Genomic DNA, 23,499 nt, shown 5'->3' on the forward strand with positions numbered 1-23,499 from the left:
TGAGTGAAATTAAGGCACAAACAAGGTCATATATCCGGACAAGACTATTTATTAAAGAGAGAGAGAGAGAGAGTATAAACAGGACAGAAGGGATGAAAAGGGAAGAGAGAGGGAGGGAGAGAGAGAATGGAGAAAGAGCAGGAGAAATAGCTGAGATGTTAATAGTGATGTTCCCCCCTGCCCCCCATAAGCTGCATAACTTTTATGCTGTTCCTGGTTTATTCATCCTAGTTCCACCTGGCCCACACCCTAGTCGCAATACATCTGCGACTGCCAGGTGTGCTATTTTGGTAGTCAGAGCTGACACATCAGGCAGGTTATTCATGATCTTAGCTTTGTTGCACATTGTGGGGGTCTTTCCACCAGACCCCCTGGGCAGCTGCTGTCTTATCAGGAGAGCCATCCAGGATATGCTTATCTTTGTTGAGGCATTCCTCAGTTATTAATGTAATCATCACGTCCTCAGGTGATTTGCATGTTCAAGAGAGGGCGCTCTCAACACCTTGCTTCAATAACTTAAAACTCTGGAAAGACTACCTTTTGGTCCTGGTGACTCTCTTGCTATTTGTGTAGTGTTTGTTAGTTTTGAAGTAACTCCTGTAGCTTATTCTCATTGAAGTCCCATATGGGAGCTTTAGAAAGTTCCTCTGTACTAAATCCTGACAGGAAGAATTAATTTGGTTTTCTTTGCTATGTTTATTTTTCCAACTTTGGAAATATTTTTTTTTTAAATTTTCTTTTAATTACAGAAAGTCTGTTTTTCCAACTCTTGCTGTGTTCAGTCACTAATCTCATTTAGTTGAAGTTTTGCTCAGAAATTATCAGTCTGGGGGGGAAAAAAAAAAGTGTTCTGGAAGATTTTAGCCTGAATGTTTACTGTTTGCCAGACCTGCAGTATGAGGAGGTGACTGTTGTTTTTTGTTTGTTTTCTTTTTCTCCCCACTCTTTCTTTAAGCTTATGGAAAAGTGTTCCTAGTACGGAAAGTAAGCGGCCATGATGCTGGAAAGCTGTATGCCATGAAAGTACTGAAGAAAGCAACAATAGTTCAAAAAGCCAAAACAACTGAGCACACAAGGACAGAACGACAAGTGTTGGAGCACATTAGGCAATCACCATTTTTGGTCACATTACATTATGCCTTCCAGACAGATACAAAGCTTCATCTCATTTTAGGTGAGTAGTTCTCAGGATTTATGTCTTAATATTAATTAAAAAAAAAAATCTGACCTTTTATCTCTTTTTTTTTTTTTATTTAATGTGGTCTTAAGTACCTTGTGTTTGGTGATTGTATGAGAGACTGTAGGAAGTAAAATACTGTTCACCTTCAACAGCATCTGTATTTGTGGTTTTCCTGTTTGAATTTCACTGTGCTACTTTGACTTGGGGTAGGGACCAGGAAGTATTACCCATGTCTTAAATGCAGCAAAGAATGTACTTAAGTACCTAAACCTGAGAAGTATATCCTTGAGCTTACCTAGATAATGAAATTTTGACTTACTCTTTTAAAACCATTGTTGTATACTGCATTAGTTTCTACAGATTTTCAGACAAATTGCTACTATGAATGAAAAAAAGTTTTAAATCTGTATGAATGTGGACATTAAATAAATTTATTTACTCTGCATGCTGCCTTTCCATATGTGACATGGAGGTACCAAATGTTACTTTGTTACTGGGATGAGTTGGATAGGAAAGAAGAAAAAAGGAAATATTTAAGCAGCAGAAGACCTTCTAGTTCAAACATACTGCACATTGCACTCTAAGGACATGTTGCATATTGTCCCTGGTGTGATCAAGGTTTTAAAACGTTCTTGTTTTAAAATGTGCTTGTTCTGCCAGTCCTGTGACAGTACCCATGTTTTGGTTTGTACCTGTCACATTCCTTAGAACAGCGCCTGGGAGTTCAGTTCTCACTGTGTACAAAGTTAGCCGTTGGAATTTTTAAAAAATTGTTTCTGGTATCTTTGTGTTTTCCATGACTAGAATGCTGAAATTTGGGATCTTTGGTGGTGGTGTGTGTTGTTGGGTTTTTTAGTATGTATATTTGGGAATTTGTTTTTGTTTTAGGAGGAAGAAGCCTGTAAAATCTGGTTTATTTATATTTTTTATTTTACCTTTTTGTGTGTGTGCATACTGATCTAGATAAGTAATTTCCCACTAATACTGCTTCCCTGTCAGGGAAAAACTTAATGTTCTCCTCTAGCAGGAAGAACTAATAAAGGGGAGAGATTAGAATATATCTAATTTGTATATATGCTTTTTCCTTTGATGTATTAACTTAAAATAGCTTTGGACCTTTTCCCCATGTTTATGTATTATACCAATGAATCAATAGAAACCATATTCAAGAAAACATTGAACAAAATGTTGTGAGGCATATTCCCTGCCTGTATGCATAGATATCAAATATGATACTGGGGAACTGCGGGGTTACAAATTAATGGCTTTAATGTACCCTGCTAACATAAATGGCTCTACCTCTAAATTGTGTTTGTGTTGCAGTGGAGCCCTTCTTTTTGCCCTGACTGTGGGGAAAACCCGTGTGTCATAGCCTGTGAAGAATGAAAGTGTGGTTTCCATGAATGTGTGTGGAAACAATCTTCTCCAATAACTTTTGCCATCAAAATGCCCCTTGCAAAGGGTAAAACCTGTAATTGCCCATAGTTGATTATTTTACCTGATACCTCTTTTCTGAAATGCCTTTGTCTGCCTTGTTGCTCTTAATTATTTCATAAGTGTACAAGAATTCTGTTTGTAGATATAATTTGTATGCCTTTATTTTCCTATTTCAAAATAGCTAAAGGAGTGATTTTGCAAAGTAATGCTTATAACTTGTGGATACTTAAGGCTTATTTTATGGTTTTGCTGCTTATTCAAAAGTTGGTCATATTTATATATCAGTCCTCTGAGAAGGAAACTGAGTATTGTACATGATGAAGTATTACTGAATTACAGTGAAGTAAAATACTCTGATCCCAGAACATTTAATAACAGAAAAGTACCTATTAATATTCCAGTAAGAAAACCAAGTTGTCAGTGAAATGATAAAGTAATTTCTTCTGCTTTTTAGACTATATAAATGGAGGAGAGCTGTTTACTCACCTTTCACACAGAGAGAAATTCTCAGAAAATGAGGTGCAGATTTACATTGGGGAAATAGTTTTGGCACTTGAACATCTCCACAAGGTAAAGTAATTTATTGTAGTGCTGATTTTGTGGAACTACACCTTTTTTTGTTTTCACATCATAAAAAGTTAAGGACAACTGTCTTAGTTTTTATTCTTAGTTTGTTTTAAATGCAAAGTTACTTTAGCAGTGGAACGTTAGCTGTATTATTAGAAAAACTTCCCAGTGAAGTGTCTATTCATGTGCACCAGATTAAAGCTGCAAGTTTTTATCTGCAGCGTGAAAATTGCTGTTACTGACAAATGATTGCTAGTTTTTTAGTAATCCTTATGAAATGGTGTATGTTAGGAAAAACTAATTCGTAGTCAACACAAAGAGTGTTTGGGTTGCACTATTACACATTTGTCTGTGTTTTGATACAATTAAACAACAGGGTTCTGAGATTTTTTTGCACAACTGTAGACATGAAAATTGTGTAGGTTATTACAAATCATGAACATATGGTCTAGAATATAGTAGAGAAGCATGCGTTTTCATTCTTAATGAAAGCTGAATTCAGTTCTGCACTCAATCCTATGTCTTCAGTCACTTTTAGATTCAGGATATAGTATTAGATTAGGATATAGTATGTCCTTTAAATTTGAAGACATTACTGAGTAGTGGAATTTTGGAGAACTTTGAAGCTGCATAAAGTGACTTCTTCAAAGACATTTTAAAATAGTCCTTTCTGAAGTGCAACTTTCAGATGTCAGTTTACCTTAATAATGGAAAATTTTCTGTTTACTTAAAATGTATTCAGCAGTGTCTCCTTATGTGGTTACACTGATGTGGAAATACTTTTACATTCTGTTTGCAGTTGGGGATTATATATCGGGATATAAAACTTGAGAATATTCTCCTGGATTCTGATGGTCATGTGGTGCTGACAGACTTTGGTCTGAGTAAGGAGTTTCTTACTGATGAGGTGAGTATTTGAATCTTTGGTAAGTGTGGACAAAGTCCAGAGAGATCACAAACACAGATTCCATATCTTTGAATTCATAAACACATTTGTGTGGGTAGGAAGAACTGCCATCTAGGCTCTTCATAAAACAAAATCTAGTAGTCAGGTTTTACTGGGTTTAGAGCTTTCCTTTCATGGGTCTTTGGCCTGCCAGTGTTGCTAGAGGTTTTTTTCTCTTCCGGTTTTCCCTGGAAGACCTTCATGCTCCCCTTATATGAAAAAGGAGAGATTCACATTTCATTATTATTGTCAGATGCCTTTCTAAAAATGCTTGACTTTGCTAATACTTTGCAGTGACTAGGCAAATGGAATGCTATGACTCTTCTTTATGGTAATAATAATGAGTGTATTATTATCTTGTCTCTTTCCCATGTCTTTGCGTTGCTTTTGATAAGCTTAATTGCAAGCTTTTAGAATAAAAGCTTATCTCTTATTAAATATGTGCATAATATCTAACAGTGATCTCTGATTGTTGCCATTAGTTGTTAATTATTTATGAGGTACAGATTTACCTCCAAATATGCTTTTTGGATTTCTAAGAGTAAAAATTGTGCAGGATCTTTCTTTTGAGAGAATTTAAAAATGGCTGTTTTTTAGATCAGGTATCGGAGTTACTGAAATCTGGGCTGCGGATCTAAAAGTCTTTGTTAGAACCAGCAGAGAGGGTATCTAAAAATAGATAACTCATAATTTCCTCTAGAGTATTTGCATTTCAAATGGATTCTGGATTTGGGTTTTGAGTGATACCGTTTTAGGAGATATGAAATGTTACTTTCTGAAACAGGGAAGTAGTACAGATAATGTCACTATATTCCTTTTAAATTATAGGATGAAACTAAGAGGAGAAGGTAAAACTGGTATGACAAGGGATTAGCAGGAGATTGTTCTACCAGTGCAAGAGAAGGAAGTACAGAGAAGAGCAGTTTTCAGCAGGAAAGAATGATAGTAAAAGGTGTGGCTGGGATCTGCTTAGATTTGTGAGAGAAGCTGTGCTAGGCGCAAGATGAAGTACATAGAATGGTATTACTGCACTGATGAGGGGAGGAATGGAGTTGTCCCCTGGCCTTTGAGACAGAGCTGAACGAAATCATCATCTTCCCTGTGATAAGAATGTCAAGGAATCCAAGACCACCTTTTAGTCTCAAAACAGATGTTTTTAGGAAATACACTTCTTTCTAAATGCCACCTTCAGGGCAGCATTTACAAGTAGTGCAAGGGAAGGGGAGGACTTGGATAAGCAACAGAGCTGTCTGTCAGCTTTTCTTACACTCTGAATCATATTTCTCTTTCTCCAGTCATTAAATAAAGTAGTCTTGTTGCTTGGTCATTTACTGTTGGTTCCTCTGTGTGGTGGTTTGAGCCTTAACTGGGATTTAAGAGCTCAAATGGGGGAGAATCCCTCCCCCTCTTTCCCAATTGAGAGGAAAAAAAGAAAAGGGAAGGAGCAAATCTACCGAGAAATAATTTGGAGTCGGTTTGGAAGTAGAGAGGCAAAAATCTTCTTTAAACAATATATATAGAATAGAATTAACCAGGTTGGAAGAGGCCTTTGAGATTGGGTTCAACCTATCATCCAACACTATCTAATCAACTAAACCATGGCACAAAGCACCCCATCAAGTCTCTTCCTAAACACCTCCAGTGATGGTGACTCCACCACCTCCCCGGACAGCCCATTCCAATGGCCAATCACTCTTCCTATGAAGAACTTCTTCCTAACATCCAGCTTAAACCTTCCCTGGTGCAGCTGGAGACTGTCGTCTTGTTCTGGTGCTGGTTGCCTGGGAGAAGAGACCAACCCCCACCTGGCTGCAATCTCCCTTCAGGTAGTTGTAGAGAGCAATAAGGTCTGCCCTGAGCCTCCTCTTCTCCAGGCTAAACAACCCCAGCTCCCTCAGCCTCTCCTCATAGGGCTTGTGCTCCAAACCCCTCACCAGGTTTGTTGCCCTTCTCTGGACACGTTCCAGCGACTCAACATCCTTCCTAAACTGAGGGGCCCAGACCTGGACACAGGACTCAAGGTGTGGCCTAACCAGTGCTGAGTACAAGGGCAGAATGACCTCCCTGCTCCTGCTGGCCACACTGTTCCTGATACAGGCCAGGATGCCATTGGCCTTCTTGGCCACCTGGGCACACTGCAGGCTCATGTTCAGCCTACTATCAACCAGTACCCCCACTTCCCTTTCTGCCTGGCTGCTTTCCAGCCATTCTGACCCCAGCCTGTAGCACTGCATGGGGTTGTTGTGGCCAATGTATAGAACCTGGCACTTAGATGTGTTGAATCTCACACTGTTGGACTCTGCCCATTTGTCCAGCCTGTCAAGGTCCCTCTGCAGAGCTCTCCTACCCTCTAACAGATCCATACCTGCCCCCAGCTTGGTGTCATCTGCAAACTTACTGATGATGGACTCAATCCCCTCATCCAGATCATCAATAAAGATATTAATTAGCATGGGGCCCAGCACTGATCCCTGGGGTGCACTACTACTGACTGGCTGCCAGCTGGATGTGGCACCATTCACCACTACTCTCTGGGATCAGCCCTCCAGCCAGCTCCTAAACCAGCGCAGAGTGCTGCTGTCCAAGCCATGGGCTGACAGCTTGGGCAGGAGTTTGCTGTGGGGGAGGGTGTCAAAGGCCTTGCTGAAGTCCAGATAGACTACATCCACAGCCTTCCCTACATCCACCAGGTGGGTCAGCTGACAACAGGAGGAGATCAGTTTGGTGAGGCAGGACCTGCCTTTCCTAAATCCGTGCTGGCTCGGCCTGATCCCTTGGCCATCCTGCAAGTGCTGTGTGATGGCACTCAAAGTGACCTGTTCCATAATCTTGCCTGGCACTGAGTTCAGGCTGGCAGGCCTGTAATTCCCTGTCTCATCCAACCGGCCCTTCTTGTGGATGGGTATCACGTTGGCCAGCTTCCAGTCTTCTGAGGATGACTGGAATATAATATATATTTATGACTGGGAAAAAAAATTATAAAAATATATATAACAATAACAGGAAGGGTTCACAAGGGTAAGGAGCAAGGATGGATGGGGAAAATAAGTATACAAAACCAGTCTTTTGGAGTCCTTTGGAGAGGTGTAGCAGGGTGGAGGAGGACCAAGCCTGACCATGTGGCAGAGAAGCAGGAAGCCAGCAGTGGTCCTTGTCCAGGTGAGGCAGGAGCCAAAAAAGAGCTAATAGCTGCAGTGTCTTCCTTTTTATAGGCTTGCTGGATAGGGAGGGGGAGTGGGACAGACTAACTCAGTTTCCCAGGGGGGAAAACACCCTCCAGGGAGGGCAAAGCTCTCACAAGCCCTCCCCCCCTGCTTTCAGGATGGGTGTAACCCATCACACTCTGAATCTAATCCATCCTGTATTCAGTATATACCTCAGAAATCTCTTCATTTTACTGTATTTTTTGCTCATATTTTCCTTCCCATTTCAATCTTCCCTGTCAAGAAAGCTCAACATTTCTAGTGTTTCTTTTAAGGAAAAAAAGTAATTGTAATTGTGGTCTTCACTTTCAAAATCAAAGAAGTTGTCTGCACTTGACTACAGTTTTTGTGTGTGCTATTGTAGTTTAGTTACTGAACCTAAACATGATTGGAATGACTCATTTACTCATAGAAATTGTCATTTTGTATTGTAGCCTCTGTAGACAATTCAGCTAGAACACTTAGAATTCACATTACTTAACTTACACTTCTGAAGCAGTGTGCTTACAAGAGGTGAATTTTCCTGCGTGGCTTTGTGTCTGTTTTCAAGCTGATTGTGTGGGACTTGGATAGAATTACACAACTGCATAAGTCAGGTACAAGTGCAGCATTTGTAATTTCATCAGACCAATAGACTTTGCCTTCTTTTCTTCATACGTCTTTTCTAGCCTGCCCTGCTGCTTCCAAGAACTTTACCTTTAAAGTAGTATGCGTATGCAAGTGGGATTTATTGTTGTAATCCCCTCTATTTGGATCGTATTTTTTGAAATGATATATTGAGGTTGTTAAGGATGTATAAAAGTTATCAGCAGATATGAGCATGTCCTGTATTGAGAATATTTATCAGAGAGAATTCTTTATCATGTATTTATAAATTTCAGATGGTTTTGTTAGTTAGGGATATGTCCCAGGACACATCCTAGTTAATGTGTGCATTATCCCTGCTTTAATCAGATGGCTGTTAAATTTTTCCAGGTACCTGAGCAAGTATAAAATTAACAGAAGTTGTTTATTATAGAAGGAGTGTACAATTTCTTAGCTATAATAACTATGGCTGATTAATTCACTATTCAACAACATAGAAATGGGAAGCTGTTTTTCCTAAGCACTGTTTTGAGTGAAAAGAAGCAAATGCACATGACTTCCAGGAAAACAGAAACCTATTGATTGCTGCCTGAAGCATGAGTGTGAAGAATGTATTATCAAATACCCTCTTTGTTTTACAGTCATTATGTAGAAATCCTTATAACATGCAAGAATTACAGTTCCAGACTGAAAGCAGTGTGGGTTTAAGAGCTCTAAGGCATTTTGTACTACTGTTTCACTGAAAACTGAAATTTCCCTTGTACAAGTGAAATGGCAGCTGCTATTGCCTTTGTTTTATCTTTAAAACGAACTCTCTATGCTTGTATTTGCATGCAAAAGAAGCAATAACCTGACTGGAATAAAGTAGTTGAATAAAAGTGAATTTTTAAGTAGGATATTTCAGTATCACAAGAAAATCTTGTATGAGGTGACTTCAATTACCAAGATTCTGAAATTTTATTTAATATCTCATGACCTGCAGTAAGTAGCCTAACCATAGAATGGGATTAGGTAAAAGATTGAGTAGTAGTATTTTTAGTATTAAATTTTATGTAATTTGCATTCTTAAGCCTGTGGTGAATTAAAGACTATTTCTGATTTGTAACTCTCAACTGAATTGCAAATAAAATCAGACTTAAGAAAGGACACTTTTTAGCCTTGTACTTTCATGCATCTCGGTTGAGTTCACATCTTAATTAGACTGTAGCATATATGGACATGTGACATAAATACAAATTGCTATTATAAGGGGCATGGGGAATTGATAGAACTAACGAACTTTGTATAAAAATTTCTCAACTATTGTTTTGTTCATTTTATATGTGCAATCACTTTAGTATTTGCTTTGTTGGCTCTTTTGTATGTGTCTGTGTTTTCCCTTCTTCAAGAGTCTTGCTTCTGATTTACTTTTTAAAATACCACACCACACCCCATATGTTTTTTGAGGTTTTTTTGCTTACTTATTTCCCTTATAGTATATTTACAGAATCATAGAATTGTTTTGGTTGGAGAAGTCTTTTAAGATTGAGTCTGACCATTACCTGACTCTACCAAGTCTGGTGCTGAACCATGTCCTACAGCACCACTTCTATGAGTCTTTTTAAACACCTGCAGGGGTGGGGATTCAATCTCCTCCTGGGCAAGTCTACTATAGTGTTTGATAACCCCTTCAGTGAAGAATTTTCTTCTAATATCCAATCTAAACCTCCTCTGGAGCAACTTGAGGCCATTTCCTCTTGTTACTTTTTGCTAGGACAAACACCCACATTGCTGCAACTTCCATTCAGGGAGTCATAGATAGTAATAAGGCCTTCCTTGAGAGTCTTTTTCTCCAGGCTGAACATCCCTAGTTCCTTCAGCCACTTATCATAAGGCTTGGTCTCCAGACCCTTCACCAGCTGCTTTGCGCTTCTCTGGACACACTCCAGCACCTTAATGTCTTTCTTGTGGTGAGGGCCCCAAAACTGAATGCAGTGCGCAAAGTGTGTCCTCACCAGTGCTGAATACAGGGTGACAATCACTTTCCTGGTCTTGTTGGTCTATTCCTGATACAGGCCAGGATGCTGTTAACTTTCTTGGCCAGCTGGGCACATTGCTGTCTCTTGTTCAGCTGGCTGTTGATCGATACCCCCAGGTTTCTGTTACATCTGATCCTCTCTGATACTGTAAATGTTTATTTGACTTCTCTTAAGCATTGTTTTTTTCCCTTTCTCTTTTTATTTGCTTTTTTTAAAATAGATTTTTTGAAGGCTTATGGTGGTAGCTAGAAGAATTCTTCCCAGAACTGGTACTTACCTTACAACTTTGCCTCTGTTTGAAGAAAGGTTTTTTTCAGGTTTTGATTTGTGTATCAGTTCTCTCTCCTTAATACTGTTACCTCTCTCTTATCAAATGATGTTTTAGAAAAGAAGTCTTTAAAAAAAAAATCAGAATTCTGAGAAGAACCTAGTACAAAACATTCATCTGGAATGACAGTGGATCATACATGCATTCCTCCCACACAATAATGTTCTGTTTCTGATTTTTTTTCTTTTCCTGCAAATTTGAGACTATTAATGGGAGCTAGGAGATAAGAGTGGCAAGCAATGAAGGCATGGATTAATAGGCTCACTGATCAGTGACACAGTGCCACAGACTTCAAACAAGATTGGAGCAAGCCTAGTGGCAGTAAGACAAGCTCAGAAAACAGTCCAGTGGTTATCAGGTAAGTTTGTCTTGAGGAGGGAGGCTTGAGGTCAAGCAGGATTTGAAGTTGTTTGAGGATCAGTGAGCTACGCAGCCAAGTACAGGCATCCCTGCAGCACATTCTGATACAAGCATCAAGAATGGGAACCTGGACTTCAGCTCCCAGCTTCCCAGCTGAAGGTGGCTCCTAGCAAGCTTCCGTCAGGGTACTTGGCTGCATCGTGTCAGTGTTGGTCTTGAGCACAGATGCCTTAATGCCTAGGACTGGGGAAAGAAGTTGTAGATCCTGTTGATAAGCTTATGGTCTTGACATAATTTTTCTAGGAAAGTTTTTGTTGCCTATGCTTGTAACCATAACAGTTACAGGTTTCAGAACTCTAATTACATCTTTGTGTTGACCTCTGATTGCAGGAAAGGTCAGCCACCTCTGGTTTTCTTCATTAGAGATTGGTTGCTTATGATGGGTTGAAATTTCCCCCCCCCCATCATTAACTTTGTCAGACTAACTCAGTTAGAAGCAAATGAAATCTGTATTTATAAGCAAAATCTACACTCTACAATGGAGTGCAATGAATATGTACAAAATACACAGTATTTACAATATTATGTCGATATCTACAATTAGCAAACAACACAAACCACCCCCCAGTCAGAGACCAGGCAAGCTGTTCCACTGCCCTCCTTCCCCCTGTCCCAAGAGAGAAAGGAGCAGAGAGAAAGCAGGGGTTAGACTTAACAACACAGGCAAGGTCAGCCGAAAAAGCAGGTTAATCTCTCCTGAGCAAAGCAAGCAGAGAAGAGAGCAGAAAAGAGAAAGAATTGTTTTGGTACAGTCAATCTTGTAGCAGCTATTTCTCCAATTAATTTGTTTAGAATAATCTTTAGTTTTCCTTTTTACATCCAATAGTGATCTATTTATATCTTTCTACTTTTCTGCTCAAAATCTCTAAATAAATTTTATAGGTGTAGCCTAAAACCACCACATTGATGTACCCAAGAAACATTAATGACTTCAGGGATGAAGGTGGTTCTTGGAGTAATCAGCCAGCAATCACTGGAAATCACACTTGACTGGTCTGATAGGCTTCTATGATACCCTGACTGGCTGTGTGGATGAGGGGAGAACAGTGCATGTTGTCTATCTCAACTTCAGCAAGGCTTTTAATGTTGGCTGAGTGACAGGATTATGATCAGTGGCACAGTCTATTTGGAATGTTGTAGCTAGTGGTGTCCCTCAGCAGTCAGTATATGGTCCAATTTTGTTTAGCAACTTCATCAATACCCTCAAAGATGGAATAGAGTGTACTCTCAGAAAGTTTGCTAATGGTACAAACCTGGAAAGAACAGCTGATGTACCAGAAGATTGTGCTGCCAGTCAGCAAGATGTGGACAGGCTGGAGAGTTGGGTGGGGATAACTTAATGAAGTTCAAGGGCAAGTGTAATCTCCTGCACCTGGGGAGAAATAACCCCCTGCACCACCACAAGTTAATGGTTAACCTGTTGGAAAACAATTCATTGAGGATGGACCTGGAAGTCCTGGTAGATGACAGGCTGACTGTGAGCCACAAATACGGCCTTGTGGCCAAGAAAGCCAAATGTATTCTGGGATGCATTAAGAAGAGTGAGGCACTGGGTGGAGCAAGGTTCTCCTTCCCCTCTACTCTGCCCTTGTGAGGCCACAGCTGAGTACTGTGTCCAGTTCTGGGCTCCCCAGGTCACGAGAGACAAGGAACTGCTGGAGGGACTCTAGAGAGGTCTATAAAGATGATTAGGGATCTGAAGGATCTCTCCTATGAGGAAAGTCTGAGAGATCTGCAGCTGCTGGGTCTAGAGAAGGCAAGACTGAGAGGGGATCATAGCAATACTTATAAATATCTAAAAGGCAGATGTTCAGAGGATGGGGCCAGTCCATTGACTGACAAGGGACAACAGGCACAAACTAGAACACAGTAAATTCCATCTGAGCATGAGGAAAAGCTTTGTTGGTGACAGACCACTGGAACAGACTGCTCGGAGAGATTGTAGAGCCTCCTGCTCTAGAAACTTTCAAACCCATCTGAACACTTTACTGTGCAGCCTGCTCTAGGAAAACTTGCTTTATCAGGGAGGTTGGACTAGATGATCCCCAGAGGGCCCTTCTAATCCCTACCATTTTGTGATCACAAGTGCACTTCTTGAGAGCCGAAAGCACAACGTCACTGCAGATCTTGCTTTAGAATGTGTTAGCAGCGTACCATCTTGTGCAAGAATTGCAATACCATGCTGTCATGTAAATTTCAACATCTACCATTCATATCTGTTCCATGTGATCCATTCACCAATTTTGAGCTTTGTCCCTGTGCAAAGACATCCTTTGTTTTTAGCGTCTTTATTTTATTACAGCATGCTGTGCACAAACACCCTTCATCAAAGAAGAAACTTGGTTTGTCAATGCCTCTGAATAACAATCAAAACTACCAATTTTCATGTGCTGGAATGTTTATTCACTAAATAGAATACAGAACAAAGTCTTTATGTTGTTCATAACTTTACCACTTCCAAAAGGTTAGTTTGAAAATTTAGATCTTCTGGGGAGTGGTTTTCTTGTTGTCATATATATTATATGCGGACTGATTCCAACTTACTGGTGAGAAACATTGTCATGCATGAATGGTGGATTTTACTGGCAACCCTGAGTATTTTATGGAAGTTGTAAATGTTCAAGTAGCTCGGTTTGCATGGTGAACCAGTTCACATGAAGTGTGCTTAAAGACAACCACCAAGATACATGGAGTTTTACCTGAACTATGATTTTCAGTAGTTTGGTTTTTCATCTATAGACCTGGCCTGAAAGTTAGTATGAAGAATTTTACTACCCGTGCAACAAGGAAGAATTGTTCTTGACTTCAAATAGAAAGACCATATCTGTATTAAAACCTTGTTTTAACTTGCTATACAGTTTCAAAGTTCCTCCAACAGCATTTATGCATTCCCCTTGTCTTGCTAGGTTGTTACATTTTGAAACCTTCATAATGATGAAGTCAGATCAAGTGAATGGAGTAGTTTATTTTGCCAAATTACAAGTATTGACAAGCATAGGAACCTCGTAAGAATGTTGCTGGAATCTGGGGAAGAACCCATTGCAAACATTCATAGTAACTATTATTTCTTCATAACAAAAAACATGAGAAGAATCAGTGAGAAATTCTTGTCTGTATTGGAGAATTTTTCAGTGCATGTGTGGAGAGCTGGTCCTGAGAACAGCCCTGAATGTTTTCAGTGAGCTGTTGTCTAGCTACCTGGTTCCCTTCTATTCTGTTGTGCCCTCTTGCTCTGTGTTACTAGGTGCTACTTAGTTGTGGAGATTGTGCTGACAGATGAAATACATGCCATCAGAGACTAGCTACTCTAACACTTCAACTCTGGAGGTTGTTTATCTGTTCTTTGGCCCAGTAGCACTTAAGAGTTTCCAGGTTTGCAGTTTGTTGTGTGGTGGTTTTTTTTGGTGCTGTGTAATTAAAGGAGTAGTTCCTAAGCTATTTGATTATGTTTCTATGGTATTTTATATGAAAACAGAAAGCAAGAAAATTCAAGTCCCAGCCAATTTAACAGCTGAGAAGGGCCCTTTCCCTAATATTGTGTAATTTGCATTTCCTGAAATTCTTACACTAGAAATTATGCATTCTAGTATTTAACTAAGTCTTTGACTATATCCTGCCACTGCTTCTATTGACAAGAAATTCTTACTAGAGAACACATACACTACTGAAGAACATTTAGAGAAGAGCAGCTTTGAGGTTCATTTTTGTCTTGGTTTTTGTTTGTCAAAGTTGCAGAATTCATTTAAGGAATTTTGTTTAATGGTTTGAAGGAATATGATAGTAGTGTGGCTTCAGTATGTGTCGTGTCTGATGTTCAGCTCAGTTAAGAACAAAGCACATTAAGTAGCAGGAGGACAGAAGCATCTGTTCCATTTCAAAGGTGACCTTTCATATAGCGGGAGAAATGGGTCCTGATTGTGAATGCTGAAAAGAATTAGTGCAGTAAATACTTGGCTAGTCCTTCGGCTAAAATATGTTTACACAAAGACCATTGTGAATGAAATAGGATGGTAGGACCCAAGTGTCTCTTGGAGCAGTGGCATGTTTCAATGTGATTTACTAAGTTGAAGAATTACTTCAAAGGTCATAGATTTAAATGTTAAATAATAGGTCTTCAAATGGCATAATGATTCTTAAGGCGTTTGATTGTTTCATATCTGTACTCACACTTTGGAGATAAGATCTCCCATGCTCAAACTCTGAAGCAATTTCCAAAGCGGTATTCATGTGGCAGGGATGCTCTCCTTAGGCTTGCTGCAGACATAGAACTGTGTACTTGGAATGTGCCTTAGTATGCTGAGCCAGATACATTGAACACAGCATCTGGTTATTCTTTGCAAGTGTGGTGTTTTGTTTTATTTATGTTATTCTGTTTACTAGCTTTATCTGAACTCACCCTTTCCAGCATTAACACCTCTGTAGTCTTCTTTCATGCTGTTGTTTGGGTGTTTTGCTTTGCACATTTATTTTGTTCCTGAGGTCTCTGAAACAAGATCTGTTGGGTTAAGACTTCGTTTGAAAGTTGGTGGTGTGTTTTTTTTTTTTTTTTAATCTGTTGGGGTTTTTTTTTTCTGTTTTTCAAGGGGTCAAATAGCATGCTCCAGTTTGCTCAGTCTATGTCTTGTACAAACAGCCAGCTTAGTAACATACTGGGTGCATTTTGTGCTTAATGTTTGTAGAGAGATTGTTTTTCTTCATGTAACTTCTTGTTACCTGCAGAAGTCTAAACAGAAAATTTATTTTCTCTAGTACTTACCAGCCATTAACTCAGGAGGTACTCAACACATTGGTCCTTACCTGCTTGAGTCTTCAACCTTTCAATGTGGGTCATCTTTTGCTCTGGGGCCACTTTGTACTTTCTTGGAAGCTGATCTGGATGTCCTGTCTGTCATGCTGTGAGTAAGCATGACAATCATAAGATGCACTTCACAGTTACGCAGATTTTAAGTTTCCAGAGGCATGGTTATCTCGAGGGTTTTTGAGTCCCTGAACTAAAGATGTTCTCTACTTGTTGAAGGAATTAATAATACTGTGTAACAATCTCTTGGGATCCTGTCCTCTGCTCTAATAAAACTTTTTTTTTTTTCTCTCCTTCAAAAACATTAGTTTGCCCCTGACATTCTGTTGTCTGTCTTCCTAGCTGAAGATGTTTTCAGTGAAGAATTAAAGCATTGTTTCTCGGATGAAATCTTTGGGTGCATGTGATAAAATAACACAGGCCTTCACCCTCTAGGTCTTGGGAAAAACACATGCTGAATCTGTTGCCTGTATTTCTTTGTCCAGTTCCCATGCCCTTTTGGATGTGTTATGATGTTGAATCAGACATGTTCAGGGCATCTGAGCTGTGTGATGTTTTTATTGATATTTTTTTTCTGGCACTGGAAACTGATCCATCCTTTCAGCACATTAACTTCCTAAATCAGACATAATATAGAGTAGCCTTTTGTCTAAATAGTTGGTGGCCAAAAGACAATTTGGCCCTGTAGATATTCATCTTTTAGCATGCTGTTCATGTTAGATTCCTTGGCTCCCTTGAAGTCTCATCTAATTCCTGTGGTTTCTCTTTGAAATTACAGTTCTTGTCCCACATACCGTGTCATGACCTGTTGAACAGTTAACTATCTAGCTACCGCTATGTATGTTGCTAAATGGATTTTGCATTGCTGTAGGGTAGGATGGCTACTTTCAAGACACATCCTTGTATTGTAGAGTGACTGTTTCTCTGTTACTCAGTCGTTGTTTTTTTCTGTAGATACGATGAATTTGATTAGTTTCTGCAGAGAAATGGAGTTGCTTTCTCTTGCTTGCCTTTGTGGTTTTTTTTGGCAGTTGTCAATGTGCCTGTTTTACTTGGTGAGGAAACTCCCTAGAGAACTCTGAAAGCGTAAGCCCTGTATGTCTCCCAGGACAAAAGTTTACATAGATGCTTTCTCCAACTTTAGGTAGTTTCAAATGCTTGCAAAGTATTCCTTGGTTGTAAGTCAGGGCAAAGTGATGATACCACAAGATCATGTGCAAGACTTCCATCTTTGTCTCAACACTTAGTTGAATTCTGAAGCTAGTGGGTTTTGATCTGTAGAAATGGTGTGATTTTAGCCAGTGTGCCAAGGCCAATGTACATAGTTTTAGCAAAGACAACACTGCTCTGAGGGTTTTTTCTTTGGTGCGGTGACTGTCTTCCAGGACATATGCTAATCCACATTACACCTCTCCACCTTCAGCAGTCACAGAATTCTAATTCTCTGTCCTAAACATTTCCTGGTTGGAAGACAAATGATGCACACACACACACCCCCCACCCCCCACCCCTTTTTTTCTTTTTTTTTTTTTTTTTATGAAGGAGTCAGTATTGAAAGTGCCCTTGCAAGTTAAAGTGGTTGTATTTCACTGGGATGCTCAGATCAGTCAATGTTTGCAAGGAAGTTTGAAAGAGGGCAGTGCACTCTATTTTTTTAGAAAGCCGTAAGTGGAGTGGGAAAAGTTAGAGGTCTACCACATGTGTAGTACTGAAGTATTTACTAGAAACAGACTGGTAATACATAGAGAGGCACATCCACAGTGTCAGTGCGTAGCTCAGTGTTAAGGGACTTCAACTTGTTTTTCTAATTTAAGAGGGATGGTTTAATAAGGTGAACATCCTCACTTTCCAAGTGAGCCTGTCTGTGTTCACTGATAAGAACTCTTAACAAAACTCTTTGTATCAGTGACTTCATGAAAAGTTTTTGCACTCTTAAGCAGTTGACTGCTTTGAACTATCTGCTTAGTATACATGTAGTATTCCATAAACATTTAGAAATTATGCTGAACTTGATAAAGAATGTTTGAAGACTGAAGACCATCTTCAGATTATCTATAAACATGGAAACACTGCTAATTTGGGATAAACACAACACCACTCTTTCAAAGATGAGGTCAATATTATCATATTGAGTTATTAGAAGTGGATGAGCCACACTTCTGTCTCTTTACGGTAGTGTCTGATTCCTTGCTGTACTGCAACTCAGAAGAGGGAACCATGATCTGTAAGGTGTGCATACTGAGTGAGGGAAGAAAATGAATACTCTGCATTATGCAAATTATGCTTAAACTCAAGTATTTGCAAGATATGTGTCTAGTGAGAATTCACCTGGAGGTAATCCAAATTCAGCTGTCATTTAATAACTTCCTTTCTTGTCTTGCATCTCCCAACATAGAAGTGTTAATAATGTCAATCCTGGAATTTGGATTCATGTTATGAAGTTGAATGAAATATAAATTTTGAGGGGGCAAAATACAAAATGGGGTTTGTTTGTGGCTTTTGAAATTTCATTTGTGAGTTAAACATGATTGCACAAATGAATGGTGAAATACAGTTTACAGTAACTTTATGTCACAGAATGTTTGAGGTTGGAAGGGATCATCTAGTTCAAACCCCGACTCAGGGTTAGTGAGAGCCAGTTGTGTGCTACCATGTCCAGAAGCCTTGTGAATGTTAATAAGAAGAGTGACTCCACTACCTTCCTGGGCAAGCTGTGCCAGCACTCCTTCAGAGAAGGACCTTGAATTCCTGGTGAACAGGAGGCTGGCCATGAGCAATCAAGGTGCATTAGAAGAGCATGGCCAGCAGGTCAAGGGAGATTCTTCTTCCCCTCTGCCCTGGTGAGGCTGGATCTGGAGTACTGTGTCCAATTCTAGGCTCTCAAATTCAAGTGGGATGGGGAACTACTAGATAGATTCCAGTGGAGGCCCACGAGGATCATTAGGATACTGGAGCATATCTCATACATGGAGAGGCTGAGATACCTGGGACTCTTTAGCCGGGAAAAGACAAGACAGAGGGCATCTTAGAAATGCATATATATATAAAGTGTGGAGGTCATGAGGATGAGGCTACACTCCTCTTTGTAGTGGCCAGTGATAGAACTTCTCACAAGTCACAACTGATTGGACAAGAGGAAATGGCATCAAGTTACGCTAGGGTAAATTTAGGTTAGGTGTTAGGAAAAACTTCTGTACCAAAAGGGTTATCAAAGACTGGAACAAGCTACCCAGGGAAATGCTTGAATCGCTAACCCTGGACATATTTAAAAGCTGTCTAGATACGGTGCTCAAAGATACAGTGTAGTAATAGCTCTGGTAGAGTTAGATAGTGGTTTGACTTGATGATTTGAAGGTCCTTTCCAACCATAGTGATTTCTGTTACAAGGGGCAATGAGTACAGCCTAGAACACAGGAGGTTTCATTTGAATTAAAGGAGAACCTTCTTTACTTTGAGGATCATGGAGCCCTGGAACAAGCTGCCCAGGGAGGTTGTGGAGCCTCCTCTGGAGGCTTTCAAAACCCACCTGGAGGTATTCCTGTGCAACCTTATCTAGGTGAACCTGTGTTAGCAGGAGGGTTGGATTAGATGGTTGCCGGAGGTCTCTTCCGACCCCTAGCATTCTGGGATGCTGTGCTCTTCTGAGGGCAAATTTATGTCAATTTGTAGTCAAATCAGAATGTTTCGGTTTCAATCAGTTGGCTTTGTTAATGTTCTAAGGAGTGCTTTAGTCCTCTGAACTTCATGGGCGGTTGAGTCAGAAGCTATAACTACTTTCTTAATGGCCTCCCTATAACAGTCCATAAGCTGAATCCAACATAGCTTCTTGAATGTGATCCTAGTGTGTGTAATGGCAAACCAGTGTTGGTTATGAAGAAACTTCTCATGAGTCCATTGCTTTTATTTCCTACCTAATGCTGAGTCCCATTTACTACTTAATTTCTTGCTAAGAATTCCACTTAATTATTTGCTTTCCTCTTGACTCTGTTCAGCCTTGAACTTCAGCTGTAGATCACTTCTAAATGGAAAAGGAAGAAAGAGCTATAGGATACAAGTTCTTACCTATGTGGATTAGAAATTGGGGTTTTTCTAAACCTTGTTACAAACATATTTCAAAATATTTTCAATTTATAGATGCCTGTTTGTGACTTGCAGTGTGAGTTTCTGATATTGAAGTTTAACAATAAGAAATTATATTAAATGATACAATAACATGTTTTTAAACCTCAGAAGTTATTTTAGGGAGTTTAAACACTGACTTTTGCAAAGGACAAAACAATATCTCAGATGTTAATTTAAGAAACAAACAAAGCTAATGTTCAAATAGTCTTTCAGAAATGCCATTTGTCATAGTAAAAGCTAAAACAATTGTAGAAGGTAAAATCTAAAACCAGAACCACAAATTATGTATAATAAGGGTTATAATTGTTCCTCGAAAAAAGCTACTGTTCTGAAATTTTTATTGGGCCTTTTCACCAGCAAAAGGTACCTGAGATCATAAGAGTTCTGCTGTACCACTGTGTATGTTCAAATAAAGCTCCCCAGTCTATTGCTTGTCACTGTAGTGTTTTGTAGCCTAGCTTTATTACAAAACATGGAGACAAAAAAGACGTAATTGGGTGGATGATGTGCTGAATTTGACGCTAACTAAATGATAACAGTTTCCATCCATTTCTTTTGACATGTTAGCATTCTAAATGGTTTTCATCAGTCTCAACTTGGCTGCATTTTCTTTACTCTTTGGAGAGGTAACAAGTGAAGAAAAGTTCCATTTTTAAAATTTTCACTCCCCTTCCTTTTCCTTCTTTCCCTTTTCCCCTTCTTCCTTTCCTCCCAGCTAAAGGAAAAATGAGTAGAGGGATACATGAATAGCTTTATATTGGCTGAAACCATGGTGCAGGGCTAGGAATTTCTGAAATTTTTTTTTGGGTTTGCTTTTTTTCACACTATTTTTCTTTTAGCTAACAGGTATTGGGAAAGATAATCAGAGAAACAATATCAGAAGAAAATGGAATCATGAAAAGTTTATTACTTTATGGGTTTGTCTCAGAAGTTAATATTTCAAGTTAATATTTGAACAAAATGAGACCTATAACTATTTTAAACTCAGAATTTTACGCCCCAGAACCAGTCACAGTATATGTATTTTAATAAATCCAGTTTATTAATATGCTGTTGGACTGTTTAATTTTTATGCCTCAGGGTAGCACTGAGCACTATTTCTACTTTTATAAGATTCCTCTCATTAGTGTAGCACATTCTCTTATATAGCACCTGTTTTAAACTCCAAATTTGAATCTACATATGTAAAACCTGACTTTTGAAATATTTGCTTTTTTGAACACTCTTCTTTAAAGGACCTATCAGGATCTCTCCCCAAAATGCTAGAAGCTTGAAGGATAAGGGAGGAACAGTGTTGCATGGCCCAAACACATGTGCTTTCGTCATTAGCAAGGTACAGCATGACCTCATGTTGACCTCAAAGGTAAATGCTAATAGGGAACAATTATACATGCCTGTGAAAACAGCTTAGCTTTGAACATAATCAAGACAATAACTTCAGTGTGTAGAATAAAACTAGTTTTACAACTCTGTCTCTCTGCCTTTCTCTTTCTCTTTCTTGTCTCTCTCCAAGTCATTTCTTGAGAGAATGTTGTGGGTTTTATATATGTTTGTGTTGCAAAATAAAATGCTTTTCTAGAGGTCACAATAAATTCCTAAATAAGGGGAACCCCGAGGAACTTGTATCTAGTGTAGTCAAATTGTACATCTTACAATGAGATGCTTGTTTTAATGGAGAGGTTACATTTGTTGTCTATAGAGTATTGATATTGCAGCCTTCAGAATATGTCTGTATTGCCATGGGGAATCTTGTGTAGTTCTGAAATAAATAGGTCATTTAGACCTACGGGAAAGGTTTTTAAATAACAATATGCTAATTTTTGTGTATGTACCTTGGGCTGCCACACAAACCTATGACATTTTATTTTTTTGTAGAAGACTGTAAATATTCTGTAGCATTATGTGATACATCTCTACATATGATGGAATATGATTTAGCTAACAGTTTTGAGCTATATGGAGAAGAATTGCTACCAGCATCTTGGATCTGTTAGCCATCTCTATCCCATGTGATTTGTACAATATAATTGACATGAATTTTGGTGTATTTTTTTTTTGCTAGAATGAGAGAGCATATTCTTTCTGTGGAACAATAGAATACATGGCTCCGGATATTGTAAAAGGAGGAGATACAGGACATGACAAGGTATGTTGTATCTAAGTTTGTTACTAAAAAGAAATTCTTTTGGTAACACTGTTCAGCTTGAGGGGTTTTTGTAAAATGTGTTACTGTCTTATATAAATATGCCCTCTTTCAGGTTCTCCTAAAGTAGATTATTGCTTATATTTAAAAACATCAGTATGGTGTATTGTCAGGTTTTAATCTTTATAAAGCTGTTTAAGGTCTTCTGTTCTAAACATGCAGTGGGACAAAAAAACTTAGCTGACACTTCCTTTTAAATGCAAAAGACATTATTATTCAGTGTGGAAAAATTATAGTTTTGTGGCAAATTTTGATGCATTTTTAATTGTACATCAGGGAAATCTCTTTCTTGAAGGATGGAGTGGGTTCTTAATTATATTAATGTTATAAATATTCTCAGATTATAAAAATTATTTCTGTTTAGCTTGAGGATCAAGTTTTGTTGTGCATCCAAGTGTCAGTATTTGATTGGAAAGATCAAGACAACTGTAATTCACAGATATTCGAGTCCAAAAAAAGCCTACTCCCCAGAAGAATTCTGCATTATTCCTAGATAAATTCTTCTGATTGCTCATTTTACTGAGAAGCTTTAGAGAGTACTTAATTTCTAGGTGTTTTTTTATTTCTGTAGCTTGAGTTGGGGCTTACACCTTTTCTATTAGGGGTTACAGAATGTATTTAATCACAGTTCCTCTTCTAACAGCCCTTTCATGCACTGGAAAATGTTACGTCACTTTCCATCTCCTTTTTCTGGACCGGCTGGACTCAGTCTTACTTTTGCCTGAGAAGGTTCTTTCTTCACATTCCCTATACAATTTTCTTCTCTTTTGGTCTGAGTTTGCCTGTGTATTTCTTTGGGGAGAGAGCACTGTAGTCAGCAGAGTGTTTTAGCTAAGAGCTGGCAGTTTGAAGAACAGGAGAATGATCACCTCCCTGATTCTGTTGAACAAAATAGAAAGTGCATTGTCTTTTTACTTAGTCATTGTGTCACACCTACTTTGTATTCCACTATAATTTCTGCATCTTTTTATATCATATTGCTTGCCTAGTCATTATGAAAAATGTAATTTTATAAACATGAATCAAAGCTTTTTTCTCCCCTTTTTCTTAGTTTAGTCTTGCCATTTTCAGCACATCTCTCCAATGTGTCAGTCACTGAATTACAATGCAGTCTTCTTATGTGATTACAAATGCAACACTAAGGCTGATTTAAAGAGGGACCTTTTATATTGTTGACTGCTTCTATGTGAAACTTTCATTAGAGGTAGTGTAGAGCCATACAGCATTCTATAAGAAAAAGCTGCACACTTTGATACTAAATGTTAGTTGACAAATAAGGGTGATCATGCAGTTACCTCTGTGATGTAATTGTTTACACCACATACTCTTTGCCTTACTGTTGGCAAAGTCATGCAATGCAGTGTTAGAAGTCAAAGATCTTCACTTAAAAGCAAAAAAGGAAATTGCCGTAGTATGCTATGCTCTCATTAATGACTTCTAGGTAGCTGTATTGTTTGTCTAAAAGACTTGCTCTAGTATTTCAGTATTTTATTTTTTTAAATTTCATTTCTGATTCTGCAGCTCCCCTTTTCTTTTGGAAAAATACATTCCAAGGGGGGAAAAAAAAATCCTTGGGATTTTCTCTCATCATTATGCATTTGCAAAGATAATCACTAACAGTACAGAGACTTCTTCAACAAGTTCTTCTAGAAGCTTTTGGCTGAATATATGAAAAATCCTGAAGGAAAAAAA

The 23,499-nt window shown here is 38.8% G+C and overlaps 1 protein-coding gene across 3 annotated transcripts in view; it reads left to right on the forward strand.

Annotated features, from left to right (window-relative positions):
* RPS6KA5 (ribosomal protein S6 kinase A5) overlaps window positions 1–23,499 on the forward strand; it is a 71,755-nt gene that overhangs the window by 19,618 nt on the left and 28,638 nt on the right. Inside the window, exons 3-6 of one of the 3 annotated variants that reach the window (XM_054161909.1) lie at window positions 956–1,174; window positions 3,072–3,187; window positions 3,984–4,091; window positions 21,667–21,750. In XM_054161909.1, the coding sequence (XP_054017884.1) occupies window positions 956–1,174; window positions 3,072–3,187; window positions 3,984–4,091; window positions 21,667–21,750 (527 nt within the window). Of the gene's footprint in view, window positions 1–955; window positions 1,175–3,071; window positions 3,188–3,983; window positions 4,092–20,862; window positions 20,968–21,666; window positions 21,751–23,499 lie in introns of those variants that run through there. The other 2 variants (XM_054161910.1, XM_054161911.1) reach the window with 2 other exon arrangements.

The sequence above is a fragment of the Dryobates pubescens genome, chromosome 5 (genome assembly GCF_014839835.1).
Source record: "Dryobates pubescens isolate bDryPub1 chromosome 5, bDryPub1.pri, whole genome shotgun sequence".
In the NCBI taxonomy this organism is placed as follows: Eukaryota; Metazoa; Chordata; class Aves; order Piciformes; family Picidae; genus Dryobates; species Dryobates pubescens.